Consider the following 14500-nt stretch of genomic DNA (forward strand, 5'->3'; position numbering starts at 1 on the left):
TTAAAATAAAAAATGACCTATTTAATTCTCTTGTAGGGGGTGTGGTGTGTGTGTGTGTGTGTGTGTGTGTGTGTGTGTACATAGCAGAATGGACCGTGGAATTTTGTGTTCCCAGAAACCAACATGATTGTAGTCGCAATTTAAGGATCATCAAGTTTCCACTGGTATTTTAGTGCATGTTAATACTCTGGCTTTGCCCGAGAAAATAAGTACCCTATTTGTCTGGCACAAAGGGGAGGGTAGATAGACCCTGCTTCAAGGTATGGCTCTTGGGGAATGGAAGGGGGCACCCAACATATGGTCTGTCCTTCCCAAATGCAGACTGTGATGAGCCTCAGGTGCTGCTTAACATCTGTGTGGGGCTGGCAGGTGAGTGACTTCATGCAACCTGGCAGGGGAAGGCTTAACAGAGAGGAAATTCCTACTCTAAACAGGGAGTGGGAATAGTAATGAAGCATTGGGGTAAGGTGCTCTTAGATGCTTGGATGTTTTGAAAGGCCCTCAGTGATTACCAGATGAACTTATCTGCTTCTGAGGAGCAATAAGTGCTGATGTCTTTCTTCAAAAAAAAAAAAAAGTCAATCCTGAGCAGTGTCCTGTTAATCACAGCTCCTCACCCACCCAGCACTTCACACTTTAATTTAGCTGTTGAAAGCACGGCCCCTTCTCCTAATGAGCACTGTACAAACCCTCGCATTAGTCGGGTGGCTGCAGAATCCCAGGAAGCTGGGAACAGTGAGTACAGGGAGCTGCGGTGCCTTCCGGCTCTTTGCAAAGTGCTGCCTGTATTCTGCTCAGCCAAGCAAACTGGAAGTTCCTGTGGTGAGCAGCCTTCTTACCGCTGAAAACAATGACAAGATGCCTGCTGCCAGCAGCAGCGATTGGATGCCGGTTTAAATTGAAAAATGTACTTTGTTAATACAACTTATAGTTTAAAACTGTAATTCATAGCTTCTCCTTGCCCAGCTTGCAGTTCCCTGGCCCAACTGGCCCTGCTGCTCTCAGGATTGGGTCTGGCTTCCTGCTCTGGAGCAAACCGGGTGTTTTCCTGCTTGGATTCTCATGCAGTGTTGTTGTTTCTGTGCTGTTTAGAGTTTAACAGCTCTCTCCTGGACAGCGTTGGCTCTGATGAGGACTCTGGGAATGAGGATGTGCTTGACATGGAGTACTCAGAAGCTGAAGCAGAAGAGCTGAAAAGAAACGCTGAGGTGTGATCTATGATCCCAAACATTAACTGAGAAATACAGCCCCTTCTTTACCATAGGCTCAGTGTTAGGTAGTTTTAAAGAGTTCCTTTCTGATGAGAAGGGAGAAGATAGAAGAATACTCAACTATAGTGATCTATTCTATTCTGTTTTGTTTTTTTTTTTAAAAAAAAAGTAGCTGCAGAGAGACCCCTCTGAGCATCTCTAAGATATGAATAATGATGGAAAGGAACCAGTAATTTTATATGGGGAATGTTCCAGTGGATGGAGCTCCAGATCACATGCAGCAGTGCTGGGACAGATCCCTGTGCCTCCTTTTCTGGAGGAAGGCTGTGTAAAGTGACAAAGGTTAAGACTTATAACTGCACTTACCCTGAATAGTTCTTACTTTCTTACAATTCTTCACCAATTTTCTTAAACCAAGAAGTGCATTTTAAAGCATTGACAGTGAACTGCATCAGTCAAGTATCCTGGTCTGAGAGTTTGAAGCAGTATTTTCCAAAAGCCAGTCTCCATCATTTAGTTTTTTGTTCAGTGAACGGACAGAGTGTGTCTCTTGCATGCAAAGAGGGCATTGCCTGCTGATATTTCAGGTGCAGGCTGAGAGTCTGACCCCATATCTGGTATTAGCTATTAAATCTATATATTGTTATCAAGGATAAAGCTTTAATATTTCAGAAATAAATGTGCTGTTCCCTTTTTGCTTATCTATGTTTATTTGGTGGATTGACTCTGACATCAGTGGAAGCTGCTTAGGAAGTGGTTGTTTAGAGAACTTTGTGGAGTAGAGCTCATGTCAGCATCTGTTCTGAGGTCAGAGTGACTGCTTTGCTTTTTCTGCTTTTTTTTTTTTTTTTTTTTTTTTGCTTGTTCAAAGATCAAATTAAAGTCAGGAGCTTTTCCTCCTTTCCTCCCCACTTCGTGAAGGACTCTTGCATTGGTGTGAGCCAGGGTGTCTTGCTGTAATCCTTTTGCAGCTTTAAACACAGTAACCATAGCCCATATCTCAGGTATAAATCATCTTGTTCATAGGTTACATGGGACAAAAGTGAGTATTTAAACTCTTTAATTGGACCTTGTTTTTAGACAGGAGAGCTGCCTCACTCCTATCGTCTCATCAGCATTGTCAGCCACATTGGAAGCACATCATCTTCAGGTAAAAGACACTGTGTTTTATTCTTCGTCTCTTATTGAGATTAAAAATGTGCAAGACAAAATAACCATGTCAGGGTTATTTGTAGAGAGGAGTTTGGTCAGCAGGAGCAGACAAAAAAAAAAAAGCAGCTCTTTAATTGTGGGTTGCTGGCAGTGAAGTGGGGTGAGGGTGTCATTGTGCCATGTGAGGCATCTGGGCTCAGGGCTGGCTATGGGATCTGTGGCGTTGCTGGTGCTTATCATTAGCTCACTGGCCAGCAAAGGCAGAGCATGCAGGGTCTTAGGGATGTTTTAGCATTTTAAATCTGATGTAGGTTGTCTGAGCAAACCAGCTTACTGGCTGAAGTGCAGCATGAAAAGTGTTCTGTGTTTTCAAGGTCACTATATCAGCGATGTCTATGATATCAAGAAGCAGTCCTGGTTCACCTACAATGATCTGGAGGTGTCTAGAACTCTAGAAACCACTGTCCAGTGTGACAGAGACCGAAGTGGCTACATCTTCTTCTACATGCACAAGTAGGTGGCCTGGAGCATTCTGGTACTGTTTGTGATAGCAGACCTCTATTCTGCTTTGATGGGGCGAGGAACGTCTCTGTATGTGGGTCAGAAGACATTACAGTCAAAATTTTATACAGGAATGACAAATTCACGTGCAATTAGTTCATTATTAATATAATATGTCACTAGTGTATAGTATTTTAACAAGGTACATTAAATCATCTTTTGAAAAGCTGAATTTGGTGTCTTAGCCATTCATTATTTGCACCAAGAATCACAATGGAGTTTGGATTTTGTCCTTACTTGCTGTAAGATTTGTAAATGCCCTTATCCGTGCTTCTAGTGCTCGTGTTGTTGCAGCCATGGTCATCTCAGGACGTGAGCAAGATGAGATTTGTAGATAGAAGTAATACTTTATCAGGCACACAACTGATGGAGGGCTTTTGTAACTCAGTTTGTTCCCTTTTTATGTGTTTTCTGGTCCCTGTAGTAAAAGATACTACGTTATCTCTGCAGACTGTGTCTTGTGTTCCTTCAGATCCTATTACTGGCCTGGATTTACTTTAACTGTTGTTACTGTTCTCTGGAGCTTAGCAGTGGTCTTATCCATTGTAATAATTGGAAAGAAAATGCTTGGGGATTCGAGGAGCCTTTCTGAGAAATGCCAGATAAGACACCTTTCTCTACCAAGCGCTGTGACGCTTGAGCTTTGTGGATTAAATCCAGTTGCTGATTCCCTCAGGGCTGTTTCGCGTAGCAGTTGCTTACTGTATGTAAGTTTCACCGTTGCTCTTCCCCTGTGTTTTAGGGATATCTTCGATGAATTACTAGAGACAGAAAAAAGTGCACAGCCACTTAGCACAGAAGTAGGCAGATCGATCCGTCAGCCGCTGTGAGGAGTCCGACACCTCGTACCTCTTGAGGAGCACAGAAAATCCTGAACTTGTGCCAGACGTGCAGGAGTAACAAACAGCTCAGGGCCAAAACAACAGACAAATGGTAGAAATACGGATGCTCACATTTTGCAGAACCATCTGTGCAAGTCCTCGGCCCGAACCACAGTCGTCAACCTTGACATCCCAGAGCGACCCTCCTGTGGTGAAGTTTTTATTGTTCCTCAAACAATTTTGTCAGCATGGAGCCTTAAAGAGTTGCATCAAGCCACAAGACTACAGCTGCTCACAGACTGATCTAAAAGGAAAAATTGTGCAAAAAGAGACTCATCTTCAAAAGCCCATTCACCGACCAGATGTGAGTGGGGAAGATTTACATATCACTTGGCTCTTTTTTGTTGTTTTTTCTTTTCCTTCTCCAAAACCGGTTTAAGCAATAGATTCTGTTAGCTGGTGTGTGTTGTGTTGGTGATTTTCACTGGCAGCCCAGCTCCCAGAGTATGCTCTCAGCAGTCATCTCGCTGTGCAGTCGCTGAGCTGATGTGTTTTGACATTGGTGGGTTTGTAAGCTCTCTGCTGGTGACGTGCAGTTCCAGGAAACAAACTCTTGGTGCTGTGGAATGTATTGCATACCTGGTGGCAGCTCTGTCTCTTTGATGCCGTTCACTGTCATCCTCCTTTAGTGGTGAGATTATACATGTGATTTATTTTACAAGTATTATTATTTGATTGTGTTTTCTTCACTACATTGTTGTGTAAGTTTGGAGAAGAGAGGTGTGCAGTGTTCCTTGCTGAAGTTACGTTGCTTAGGGCTTACTTTGATGTAACTGACCCAAGCTACTGGGTGACACCTGGAGCAGGTGGAGAACAGGAGCTGAACCACAGCTGCTTTTTCATCTTGCCTCGTTCTGTGCAGCAGTGTGTCATCGTGAAATGGAAATGATGGGAAAAGGCAGGGCCTGCAGTGCCTTGCTTGCCACTCCTCGCTTGAACCGTGGTCTTTCTTTAGTCTTCCCTCATCCCAGGTGCAGAAAAAGGGATTTCGCTGCAGCTCTGTGGCTGTTCTTACTGAGGAGTGCAGAGTGCTCCAGCTGTGTGACTAAAGCAGGTTTCAGAAAGCTTGTGTTCAGTGCTAACAGAACAGTTTGGGAGCATGTTTAATGAGGCTAGCTCCAAGAAACTCATTTTATATCAGCAAGGAGAAAAAAATGCCTATTGACTTAACTTTTTTTTAGCACCTTCGCACTTATTTAGCAGGGGCAGATGTTTCCTTTTGCTGGCATTTACTTACTTCGGAGAAACTGTTGCTATTAAGCAGAGTAGTTGATCTTGTTTTGGCCTCTAGTTCTGGTTTTTGCAGCTTGAGTTTTAGAGGTGAAAGACTTCTTTTAAAAAAAAACAAAGAAAAAAAAAAAAACAAAACAAAAAAACCACACAGAAAATACACTTTTTTTTGCTGTCAAGATAGTTTCTGGGTTTTTTAAACTATTGTTAAGAGTTTCTCAGGAATAAATCAGCTGAAGCAAAGCAGGCAGAACCATCTGTGCAGAACTGACAGCAGGCACCTCTTCTCATGGGCGCTTCTGTACCAGGGCTCGTCCCAATGGCCTATTATGGGGTGCTGCTACAGTGACCTCTCCTCCCCTCCGTGTGCAGCAGTGAGGGGCAGCAGTGACAGCTCTTAAGGGAGTGAAAAGCCCCGGTGACCTCCTGGTCCCTGCTTAGGTGGGCACGGTCAGGGTGACATCTTTGTGGTTTCCAGGGGAGGAGTGAATGTTTGGTTGTAACCACAAGCTTGTGAGATGCAGCCGAAGCAGTGTATATGTTAATTTATTACAAAGCATTATACTTTTCTATTGTCAGTCCTGATTTTGATAGGATTCTGGGTGATGGGAAGATGAGGTGAGGCACGAGGTATCCTTTGAACCCATCGCTCCGGCCCCTGGAGAAGCGATGAATTGCTCCATCCAGGGGGAAAGATGTTTTCCCCATTTGCATCCTACGCTAGTGCTGTACATAACTAATGGTGTTCCTGCAGGATCAGCAGTCAGCTCTCCTTTCTCAGGACGGTTTTGAAGGCACTGTGCTCCGTTTAATTTATAATAAAAGCAAACATTGCCCAAATTCCCAATGCGCTAACTTTTGTTTAAAACCGATTTCTGCTTGAAATGAGGTGAGAAAGCTGATGCTTGAATCCAGCAGTCCATGTTCCATGAAAACAAAGTTCTTGTTTATTATTGTAGCCGGAAAGAATTTGCAAACATCTGTGAATTACTTCAAGCTTTCTTTGGCACATGGCGGCTTGGTGGCATGTCACCCTGGCAGCAGGGGCTGCAGAGCCTCTTCCTTGCTGCTGCTGAGCGGTGGGGGTGGGGGGTGAGCAGCCCTCTGTGCTCAGACCTTACTGGTACAGCAGAACAGTCAGCTTCTCCCTGTCCTGGCTTGTAGGTGGGTAGAGATGCTCAGTGGCAGTCCTCTAATGTGTGCAGGCCTCTGGCATGGGCTGCTCCAGAGAGGAAATGACTTTAGAGCCCTGCAAATGCTCCCAGCCCTTAGCACAACAGCAGCTGTTTGTGCAGACACTTTGCTGCCAGGGCATTAGGGCTCTTTGGTGCTGAGTGGGGATGGATCAGGACCGACTCTGTGCAGCAGTGACAGATCTGACATGTTACAAACCCTTCTTTGGCTTTTCCTCAGCTCTGCAGAGTGGTGGTTAAACATTGACCTGCTCCTGAATCAGCTGAGGGTAGTCAAAGTGTGATTCAGCACACAAATGCAAGGAACTGCCATCTTGCCTTTCCTCTCTCCCTGTGTTGTATGACTGTGATGATTTGATCCAGATTTGCTCCTCTGACTCTGATAGATGTGAGAATGCTCGTGTCGATGGACCGGAGCCTGTGCAGAGCAAGGACTGACTGGAGCAGCTTCACGAGGAGCAGGGCTCTGAAGCTTGTGGCTGTGCCATCACCTTCCACTTCTGCTCAGCACTGATGATAAATGCCTGCTCACCTTCCCTCCCATCCTGTGCAGCACAGTAACTGGGGTGTGTGTCCAGCACACTGCCTGCAGCAGTCAGCGTTGCTGCAGTTCACCCTGGCACCAGGCATGCGGGGATTGTGTGCTTCAGTGATGGAGGAGCTGAGGAGACTGGGAAGAACTCAACTGTTCTTTTTTCTTTTCATGGAGCTAACTATCCCTGTAACTGCCTGCCAAAGAGAGATAAAGGAGTGTGGGACCCCAGCCCTGCTGGGTGCTGTTGGGGTGCTGAGGGATGTGCAGCTGAGGACCTGCTGCAGAGCCACCCCATCCCAGGGTTGGTGTCTGCCTGCTTGCAGCCTTCTGGTTCTTTACACTGTTGATGTGGAGCAGCACTTTTCTCTGTGTTTTAGCAGACCTGATCCTCTCTTATTCTTCACAGATTTTGCTCTTGTTCCCCTCCCCCTGCCTTTTAAACAATGTGTAGATAGATTTTTTTTTTTTTTTTTTTGTGAAATTAAAACCTTTATTAGCCCTCTTTTGGTTTGAAATCTTATTGCTGCCTGTCCCAGTCCACCTGACAGCACTCTAAAACCCTTGTAGGGCATGTGCTGAACCCCACGTTGCTGCCACTGTGACTCTGCTCCCCCATTACCTCCCCCTGGGCCCTGCCCCATGCCTGCTGTCACAGCAGGTGCTGTCCCTGTGCTTTCTGTACCATGGCTTGTCACTTTTACCTTTGATACTGCCAAGTATTTACTGAGTTTTATGCATGAGCTCACTGATAACAGAGGGAGTGCCTCGGGCTGTGTATGAGACCTTTAGTCCTGAGCTGCAGGTGCTGGGGTGGGCAGAGAAGCACACAAAGCCCCATTCCAAATCCATTTTATTTATTTATTGTAGGCTGAGCCTCCCCTCCTAGAAGAGTCCTTTCTCCTTCTTGAGGTTCTGCTGTTTCCACAAGGGCAAGTTGGCAAAGGCAGAGCGGGTCATACCAAAAACAGCCTTGAAGTCCTCATCAGAGAGGTGATTCTGGAGGAAGGAGGAGCCTGAGCTCAAACCACAGGGCTTCCCCCAGCCATGACCTCCCCAAGCACCCCCAGCTCACCTCCTTACTGCTGGGATCCACACCCCGGGGCAGATCCTCAGCTGCAGTGTTCACCAGCACGTCCAATGGGAAGGTCTCCAACTTGGTAGGAATGAGTGTGGTGGTGGCTGTGAAGACCTCATTCTTGGAAGTGAGCCCCTGGGTGGGGAGGGACAAGGTCACATCATGGACAGGGCTACCAAGCTGCCTTCTAGGGGACTGACACCTTTGTCCCTTCATGTGAAAATGTTCTTGCAGCTTCTTGTGCCACCTGCCAGAGGTGCTAGTAGTCCCTTCCCCTGCTGCTGTGCCATGTGTTACCCAGAGCCCCCCTCTTGCCCCAAATCTCCCTGACACTCACTGACACAAGGTTCCCAATGCTGGCGTTGTCCCCCAGCTCAGCTTTCAGCTCATCATAGGATTTCTTGTCCTGCAGGAACAGAAGTGCTCAGCTGGAGCCACATCCAGGCTTGTCCCCATCTCCAAAAGTCTCCTCACTATTTCCAGCCCCCACCCCCTACTCACGCTCCAGCAGAGGGGATCCCAGGCCATGAACCAGCCGGTGAAAGTGGGGGGCTCGTAGCCCTGCTTCACCACGATGATGGGGGTGTCGAGGTCACGGCTGCTAGGGTGGCTCCGCAGGTACTCCTGTGCTGTCACTGCTGCAGTCTCCTTCTCCGATTCGCTGGCACCTTTCCCAATCCAGAAGAAAACCTGCAATGGGGCCACCATGTCCAGCACGGGGATGGCCCTTTCGGACCTCACCCGTGGCTGGGGACACAGAATCTGTCCCGAAGGATGGGTGCTGGGAGCCCATCCTCAGTGAAAACCATGTGGATTGGGTTTCCATGCTCCCATCCCACCACCTCTGGTTGCTGCAGGTCCTTCATCCTGCTGGGGACATGAGCTTGTCTCCAGCAGGACACATCCTTATGTCCCCAGCACACCTGGTCCCAAGTGTCCAGCAGGTAAACATCATTCTCATCCAGATCATCCTGGGTGAAGTCGACAATCTCAGTGGCCAAGAACCTGCCTGTCTTGTTGGAGCATTCAAAGAGCCGGGGGGGCACGGATGGATTCTCCTCCTGTAGCCTGGTGGAGAGACAAGGTTGTGATGGGAACTGGCCAAGGGACTGGGGGCACTAAGAGAACCCATTGAGGGGCTGGGGACACAGTGCTCGTACCTCTTGCTGTTGGCATAACTGGTCTTGCCGCCCAGAGCTACCCAGAACTCGGGTGGCTCCTGCCCTTCAGCGACCACTGGTTTCTCAGTCTTGGAGATAATGTCGGCCACCATCTTGCCCATCTCACGCTCATCCCCGCTGCAGCCCTACAGTGTGAGCGGCACAGCTCCAGTGCTGAGCCCACTCCAACCTCTGGAGGACGAGGAGGAGGAGCTGGTCGAGGCCATACCCACCTTCCCATACCAGAGGTAGCAGCAGCCAGGTGTCTTGAGCACAAAGACATCGTTGGAGTTGAGAGAAGCAGCTCGGACGGGCACTTCAAAGGCCTTGGTGTTGTACTCGTTGGTGCCGTGCACGTGGAAGAGCCGAGTGGAGGATGCCGGCTCCGTGTTGCCTGCCCTTGAGGAGCCATTCTGGGGACAGTAGGGATAGGAAGAGGTCACACAGCCACCAGTTTGCCCACCCTGCCACCAGCCCCGTGCTCACCTCGTATACCACCAACTTGCCCTTGAAGATGGCCATCAGGTGGGCCGGCTCCTTGCCCATGGTGACGCGCACCTGCACCGGCTCGTTGTTGTACTTCTGGTCCAGGATGACAGCTTGGTAGGCCGAGGCGGCCAGCTCATCCGTACTGGCATGGCGGCCCTACGTCAGGACATTTTCTCTTTGGGAAATGTAGGCGGGATGGGGAGGCCGTGGAGGGACAGCGAACGACCCACAGGGGATTTGTGCATGGGGCCATCTGGCTGGGTGGCCCTGTCCTGCACTGTCCCGCTGAGGATGAGCCCTGTGTAGGGGACAGGGACTCACCTGCCAGATGTAGATGATGCGGTTCACCTTGGGCCCCACGTAGTAGGTGTAGAGCACCAGGTAGCAGTCCCCACCGTAGAAATGGCCCAACCACCGCTTCTCCACAGGCACCAGCTCCTGGTTCTCCACCCGCCAGACCTGGTGGGATGGTGTCACACTGCATTCCTAGCCCCACAGCACCTGCACTCCCATGGCTTCTTCCAGAGCAGCGGCGTGGATTCATTCCACCTCTTTCCTGCAGCCTACCTCTGCCTCCCCAGATCCATCATCCACCATCTTCTGCTGGGCAGCCACTTCAGGTTTGATGTGCATTGTGGTGGCATCAAACTTCACCTGCTCCACCTTGGCTATGGGGAAGAGTGAGGACTGAGCCAGGCGTGGGGACCCCCTTCAGCATCCCCCCAGTCCTCTGGGACCAGCACCCTGTGGCACTCACCCACTTTGCCCACAGTATGGGTCTTGCCCAGCCCACTGGTTTGGTTGGAAACTGTCCATTTTTGGAAGAGTTGCCTGAAGACAGCGGACTCAGACCCATCATTTTCTGTCTCCACACTGGTGCTGGCCGGGTAATTCTTGGCTTTGATGAAGCCCTGAGGGGAGCCAGATCCAGTACCTGGACATGGAGTACCCAGCCTCTCCTAGGGAACAACAAACCCAAACCATCACCCCAAGCACTCACCAGGGCTCTGCTCATTGCCTGCTGCTTCTCCTCCTTGTTGGCATTCTTGCCCTTCCACACAAAGATCTTGAGACCAGCTTGATCAAGGATGTAGCAGTCCTGGGAGGGGGGATGACAGCAGAAATTAGAACCCATTGCAGCTTCGATCTTTCAAAAGGCACTTGGGTGGGCACTTGAGTTAAAGTTGCCAAGGAAAATGGGCACTGCTCTTGAGCATCTCACCTCATGCTGGAGCATGTCTTGAGTCAAGGGGCGAATTGCTATCTCTTGTATGACCAGGTTCCCACTGGCATCAGAGACACTGGTGGACACAGAGAGGGGAGAGAAAGGTAGAAACAGTTCTGAAAAAACATCTTCCCCAACTCTACATGGGAGTGGCGGGGCTGGGGGGCCTACCTCCACTTCCATCTCTATCTCCATCATTTCCATTGCCATCACCTCCATCCCCACTGCCACCCCAAACATGGAAGAGCTGGTGAGGGACAAGGGGATTTCGGATGGGATGGGGACAGTTAGTTCTACTGGGGACATGCCTCTGTGTTAGAAAGCATCCATGACATTTGCACGAGCATCTCTGTACTAGCTATTAAGTACCAACCCCATTGGCACTGGGGCATCCCACTCCTCCCACGGCAACCAATGGACCTGTCCCTCTGTGGTGGCTTTGTCCCTTCTCCCTTGCCATCCATAGGGATAGGACTTGTGAGACTCCCTGCTGCCAACATCATGGTATCACCCTGACACCTCACACCTCTATGAGATGCCTCCACAGATACGGCCCATCCCCAGCAACTCACTGGTACAGCTTGAGGGCACTGTTGAGTGCCTGGTGCACTTGGTCATCGGGTGTGGCTGCCTTAATGTTCTTCTTCTCCCCCAGCACATGTGTCAGGGCCTGCATCAGCTCAGGTGAGGCCTCCTCATCCTCACCTTCCACCACACCAACCTTCGCACGTCCCGCACGCTCTCGGTCCCGAATGTCCTTGGCCAGGGTCATTGCCTGCACCCAGGGAAAGGATCAGAACGGCGAGGTCCCAGCATGGGGGCTGGAGGCACAGAGCAGCCGGATCACCCCATACCCTCAGCCTCTCGGCACGATTGCTCTCAGGGCCATTCCACTGGATGATGAGCTGGCCAAGGTCCAGCAGGAAGACATCACCCAGGTTGAAGCTTTTCCAGCTCATCTCCACCTGCAGCAAGACAGAGTGGGTCAGGCACACATAGCCTCCCTGCTCAGCAACCCTCCCACCAGGGTCTGCACTCCTCCCCATTCTGCTTGGGGGTTTGTGGGGTGACCACATCCCCTGTCTCACCTCTGCAGCCACCACATTCTTCTTGCCCTTTACGTGCAGCAGGCGCTGGACGTTGTAGGTGTTGGTCTCCACGTGCTTCATGCCTGACGCCACCCCACCCTGCTTATAGCTGAGGGGACATGGATACGACATAAGCCTCGGGCCACCCTTCCCACTCCAGCAAGGATCTTCTCCCGCCCATATGCATGGCGACCGCTATCGTTACTGGTATGATTAATTAACAGAGTGAGACAGAATCCAGGTCAACATCCCACCTCCCCAAAGTACAGATGTTCCTATGGGGTCATAAAATCATTAAGGTTGGAAAGACCTCTAAGATCATCCAATCCAACCACCAACCCATCCCCTCTATACCACGAAACCATGTCACTCACAGTGTGACATCTATCCTTTTCTTGATGCAGAGGGAACCTTCCCATTGCCACTCTCACAGAGACCCTTCTGGCAAGGCAGGAAGGATAGCCATGGCCATGGCAAGCAATGGGACGCCCGTGTCGGCAACTTACATGAGTCCCTGCTTGAAGTATGCACGGAAAGTTTCACTCTCATGGCCCTGGACCTCACGGTGCTGCACAGCCACAGAGCCCAAATGGTCGTCCATCTGCGTGGTGTAGATGGCGGCTGCCCCCTGCTCGTCTTGGCTTGAGTTCTTACCCAGCCAGTAGTGGATGTTGTAGCTGAAGCTGCTCCCAGTCTTACGTGTCTGCAGGATGGGGAACCCGGTAGGAACCGTGCACCCTGTGTCCCCAGGTCTGGGGCACCCCACAACACCCCGAGTCCCTACGCCGCCCTACCGATAGCAGCACATAGCAATCCCCCTCGTAGAAGTTGCCATAGCTTTTAGTGGGCACTGGCACCATCTCCATGTTCTGTTGGAAGAAGGGACACATGAGCAGGGCAGCCTGCAGTGGTCCTAATCCCAAAGCCTCCCATATCCACAGAACCCACCTCGATTCTCCATATCTGGATGCCCGGCGTGGTCTTGTCCAGCTTCCCGGTGACCTTTTTGCTGAGCTCCACCATGGTGTTGGCTGCAGGCAGGGGGACCTGTTGCCGGCACCCTTGTTAGGGTTAATGGCAGGCAGCCTCATTAAGAGCTGGGCTGCAGCCATCTGCTGTCCTGCAGCCAGTCAGGCAGTCAACCCCCTGGAGCCATGGGGGGCAAACGGGAGCTGTGGACACGTGAGCAGGGTGCAACCCCTCCCAGTGGTGCGTGGGGGTCCTGGGCCATGCCAGGTGTGTATGGGAGCAAGATAACCATGGTGTCCTGCTGTCCACATGTCCCCATATCCTGCCCTGCTTCCTGGGCACAGGGCCAGGCTGTGTGAGCCATTCCTCCTGCAGAGCCACACCTGGGTGACAACTCAATGGCTCTTCTCCCTTTGTCCCTGCTCATGGCGTGGGCATCACGATCCTACATGGGTGTGTATGCGCATCCATGGATGAGCACACGTGCAGCCTCCACGACCCCAATACTACATACCCTGTGCTCATGGCATTGCTGGGCCGTGTCCTCCTCCCAAGCCCCCCACCACCTCCAAACCTCCAAACCCCAGACAGAGCCCCTCATGAACCCCAGCAGGTCTCTTCTCCCCCCCCATCCCAGCGCCACCTACAGCACTGGCACTGGGATGTGCTGTCCCCTCATCCCCAGCCCCTCACCTTCCCCGCAGAGCTGAGCACAAGGTGCGCGTACCTAGGGGAAGTGCTGGGGTGCTAGCAGAGAAGAGACCTTTGTCCCCGGCTGTCCCAGCCCATGTTCACCATATAAGGGCAGGAAGAACCTTGAGTCAAGGTCCCCACATCCCTCAAGGTCCCCCCACAGAGCCCCGTTACTCTCAGGGTAATGACACCTGGGTGGCACCCACTTCCCGTGGCACTGAGCCACCACGATCCCAACCCACACATGGGGAGGGGACAAGGCAGGTCCCAATGGCCATGTCCCCATGGGAGACGGGGACCGAGCAGGCTGCAGAGATGCTCCCAATTCCAACCATGGGGGATCCAAAGCAGCCAAAACCTATGGGGCCATGTTGGAGCCACCTGCAATGGCTCCAACCCCATAGAAAGGGGCAATTGTCCCATTTGCCCTACTCGAGCATGGGGCTGCCAGCATGGGGTGGATCCTGCCTGCAACCGCCCACTTTCTGTTTCATTCCGTGGCTTCGCTGTGTGCCAAGGAGTCACCAGCCTGGTGCTGGGGGTCCCCATGGGTTGGATGCGGCCAGAGGTCCCTCAGTTGGAGCAGGTCATGGCCAGAGAGAGGACACAATGGGGACTGGGGACTCTCCAGGATAGTCAGAATGCAGTTGTTCTGAAACAACTCTTCCAGCAACAATTGGTGTTCAGGGGCTGAGCTATCCTTAGCCCTTTCGTCCCCGCCATTTTCCACCCTAATTCTGTCCGATAGCATTTGGGTGGCCCTGGAGGTGCAGGAGGGGCTGTGGAATGCTGGCACCAAGGCGTCACCTGTCCCATGCTTATCACAGCACTGTCACAGCATGATTGCCCCCACCCTGCTGAGCCAGCACTGTGCCACCAGCAGCACCCTGTTGCCCTTGGAGCCCCAGGGATCACCGAAGGGATGGTGATGGCTCAGCCACCAACAAGAGACACCCGAGGCCAAGGAGATGGGCTCCCCAACACCTTCTGTCCCCCAAACCCTCCCACCCCAGAGTGCAGTCCCACACCAGTGCCCCC

General features: G+C 51.1%; 2 protein-coding genes across 5 annotated transcripts in view; one reads left to right on the forward strand and one right to left on the reverse strand.

The window, feature by feature from the left end:
* Window positions 1-7265, forward strand: part of USP37 (ubiquitin specific peptidase 37) — a 29914-nt gene extending 22649 nt beyond the window's left edge. The window contains exons 21-25 of one of the 2 annotated variants that reach the window (XR_014884498.1): window positions 1093-1208; window positions 2292-2361; window positions 2738-2876; window positions 3667-4109; window positions 6615-7265. Coding sequence is in view for 1 of the 2 variants with exons in the window: in XM_085228502.1 (XP_085084628.1) it covers window positions 1093-1208; window positions 2292-2361; window positions 2738-2876; window positions 3667-3754 (413 nt within the window). In the remaining variant the exon portion in view is untranslated. Of the gene's footprint in view, window positions 1-1092; window positions 1209-2291; window positions 2362-2737; window positions 2877-3666 lie in introns of both variants that reach the window. The other variant, XM_085228502.1, reaches the window with a different exon arrangement.
* A 335-nt stretch (window positions 7266-7600) lies between these two features.
* Window positions 7601-13588, reverse strand: VIL1 (villin 1). 3 transcript variants are annotated; one of them, XM_003207649.5, is made up of 20 exons: window positions 13463-13588; window positions 12749-12847; window positions 12595-12669; window positions 12307-12503; window positions 11801-11909; window positions 11567-11677; window positions 11285-11487; window positions 10710-10788; window positions 10488-10586; window positions 10245-10398; window positions 10055-10155; window positions 9809-9946; window positions 9485-9643; window positions 9232-9411; window positions 8999-9144; window positions 8762-8906; window positions 8340-8528; window positions 8176-8244; window positions 7836-7973; window positions 7601-7759 (listed from the first exon to the last, which is right to left on the reverse strand). In XM_003207649.5, the coding sequence occupies exons 2-20, from the start codon at window positions 12821-12823 to the stop codon at window positions 7646-7648; spliced, it is 2481 nt and encodes an 826-aa protein (XP_003207697.1). In that variant the 5' UTR covers window positions 12824-12847; window positions 13463-13588; the 3' UTR covers window positions 7601-7645. The 3 variants fall into 3 exon arrangements, with proteins under 3 accessions (XP_003207697.1, XP_010711916.1, XP_010711917.1); XM_010713614.4 differs by having other exon boundaries at window positions 12749-12861; window positions 13463-13519; XM_010713615.4 differs by having other exon boundaries at window positions 13497-13516.
* Between the last annotated feature and the right edge of the window lie 912 nt (window positions 13589-14500).

This window comes from Meleagris gallopavo, chromosome 7 (genome assembly GCF_905368555.1).
Source record: "Meleagris gallopavo chromosome 7, MGAL_WU_HG_1.1, whole genome shotgun sequence".
Taxonomy (NCBI): domain Eukaryota; kingdom Metazoa; phylum Chordata; class Aves; order Galliformes; family Phasianidae; genus Meleagris; species Meleagris gallopavo.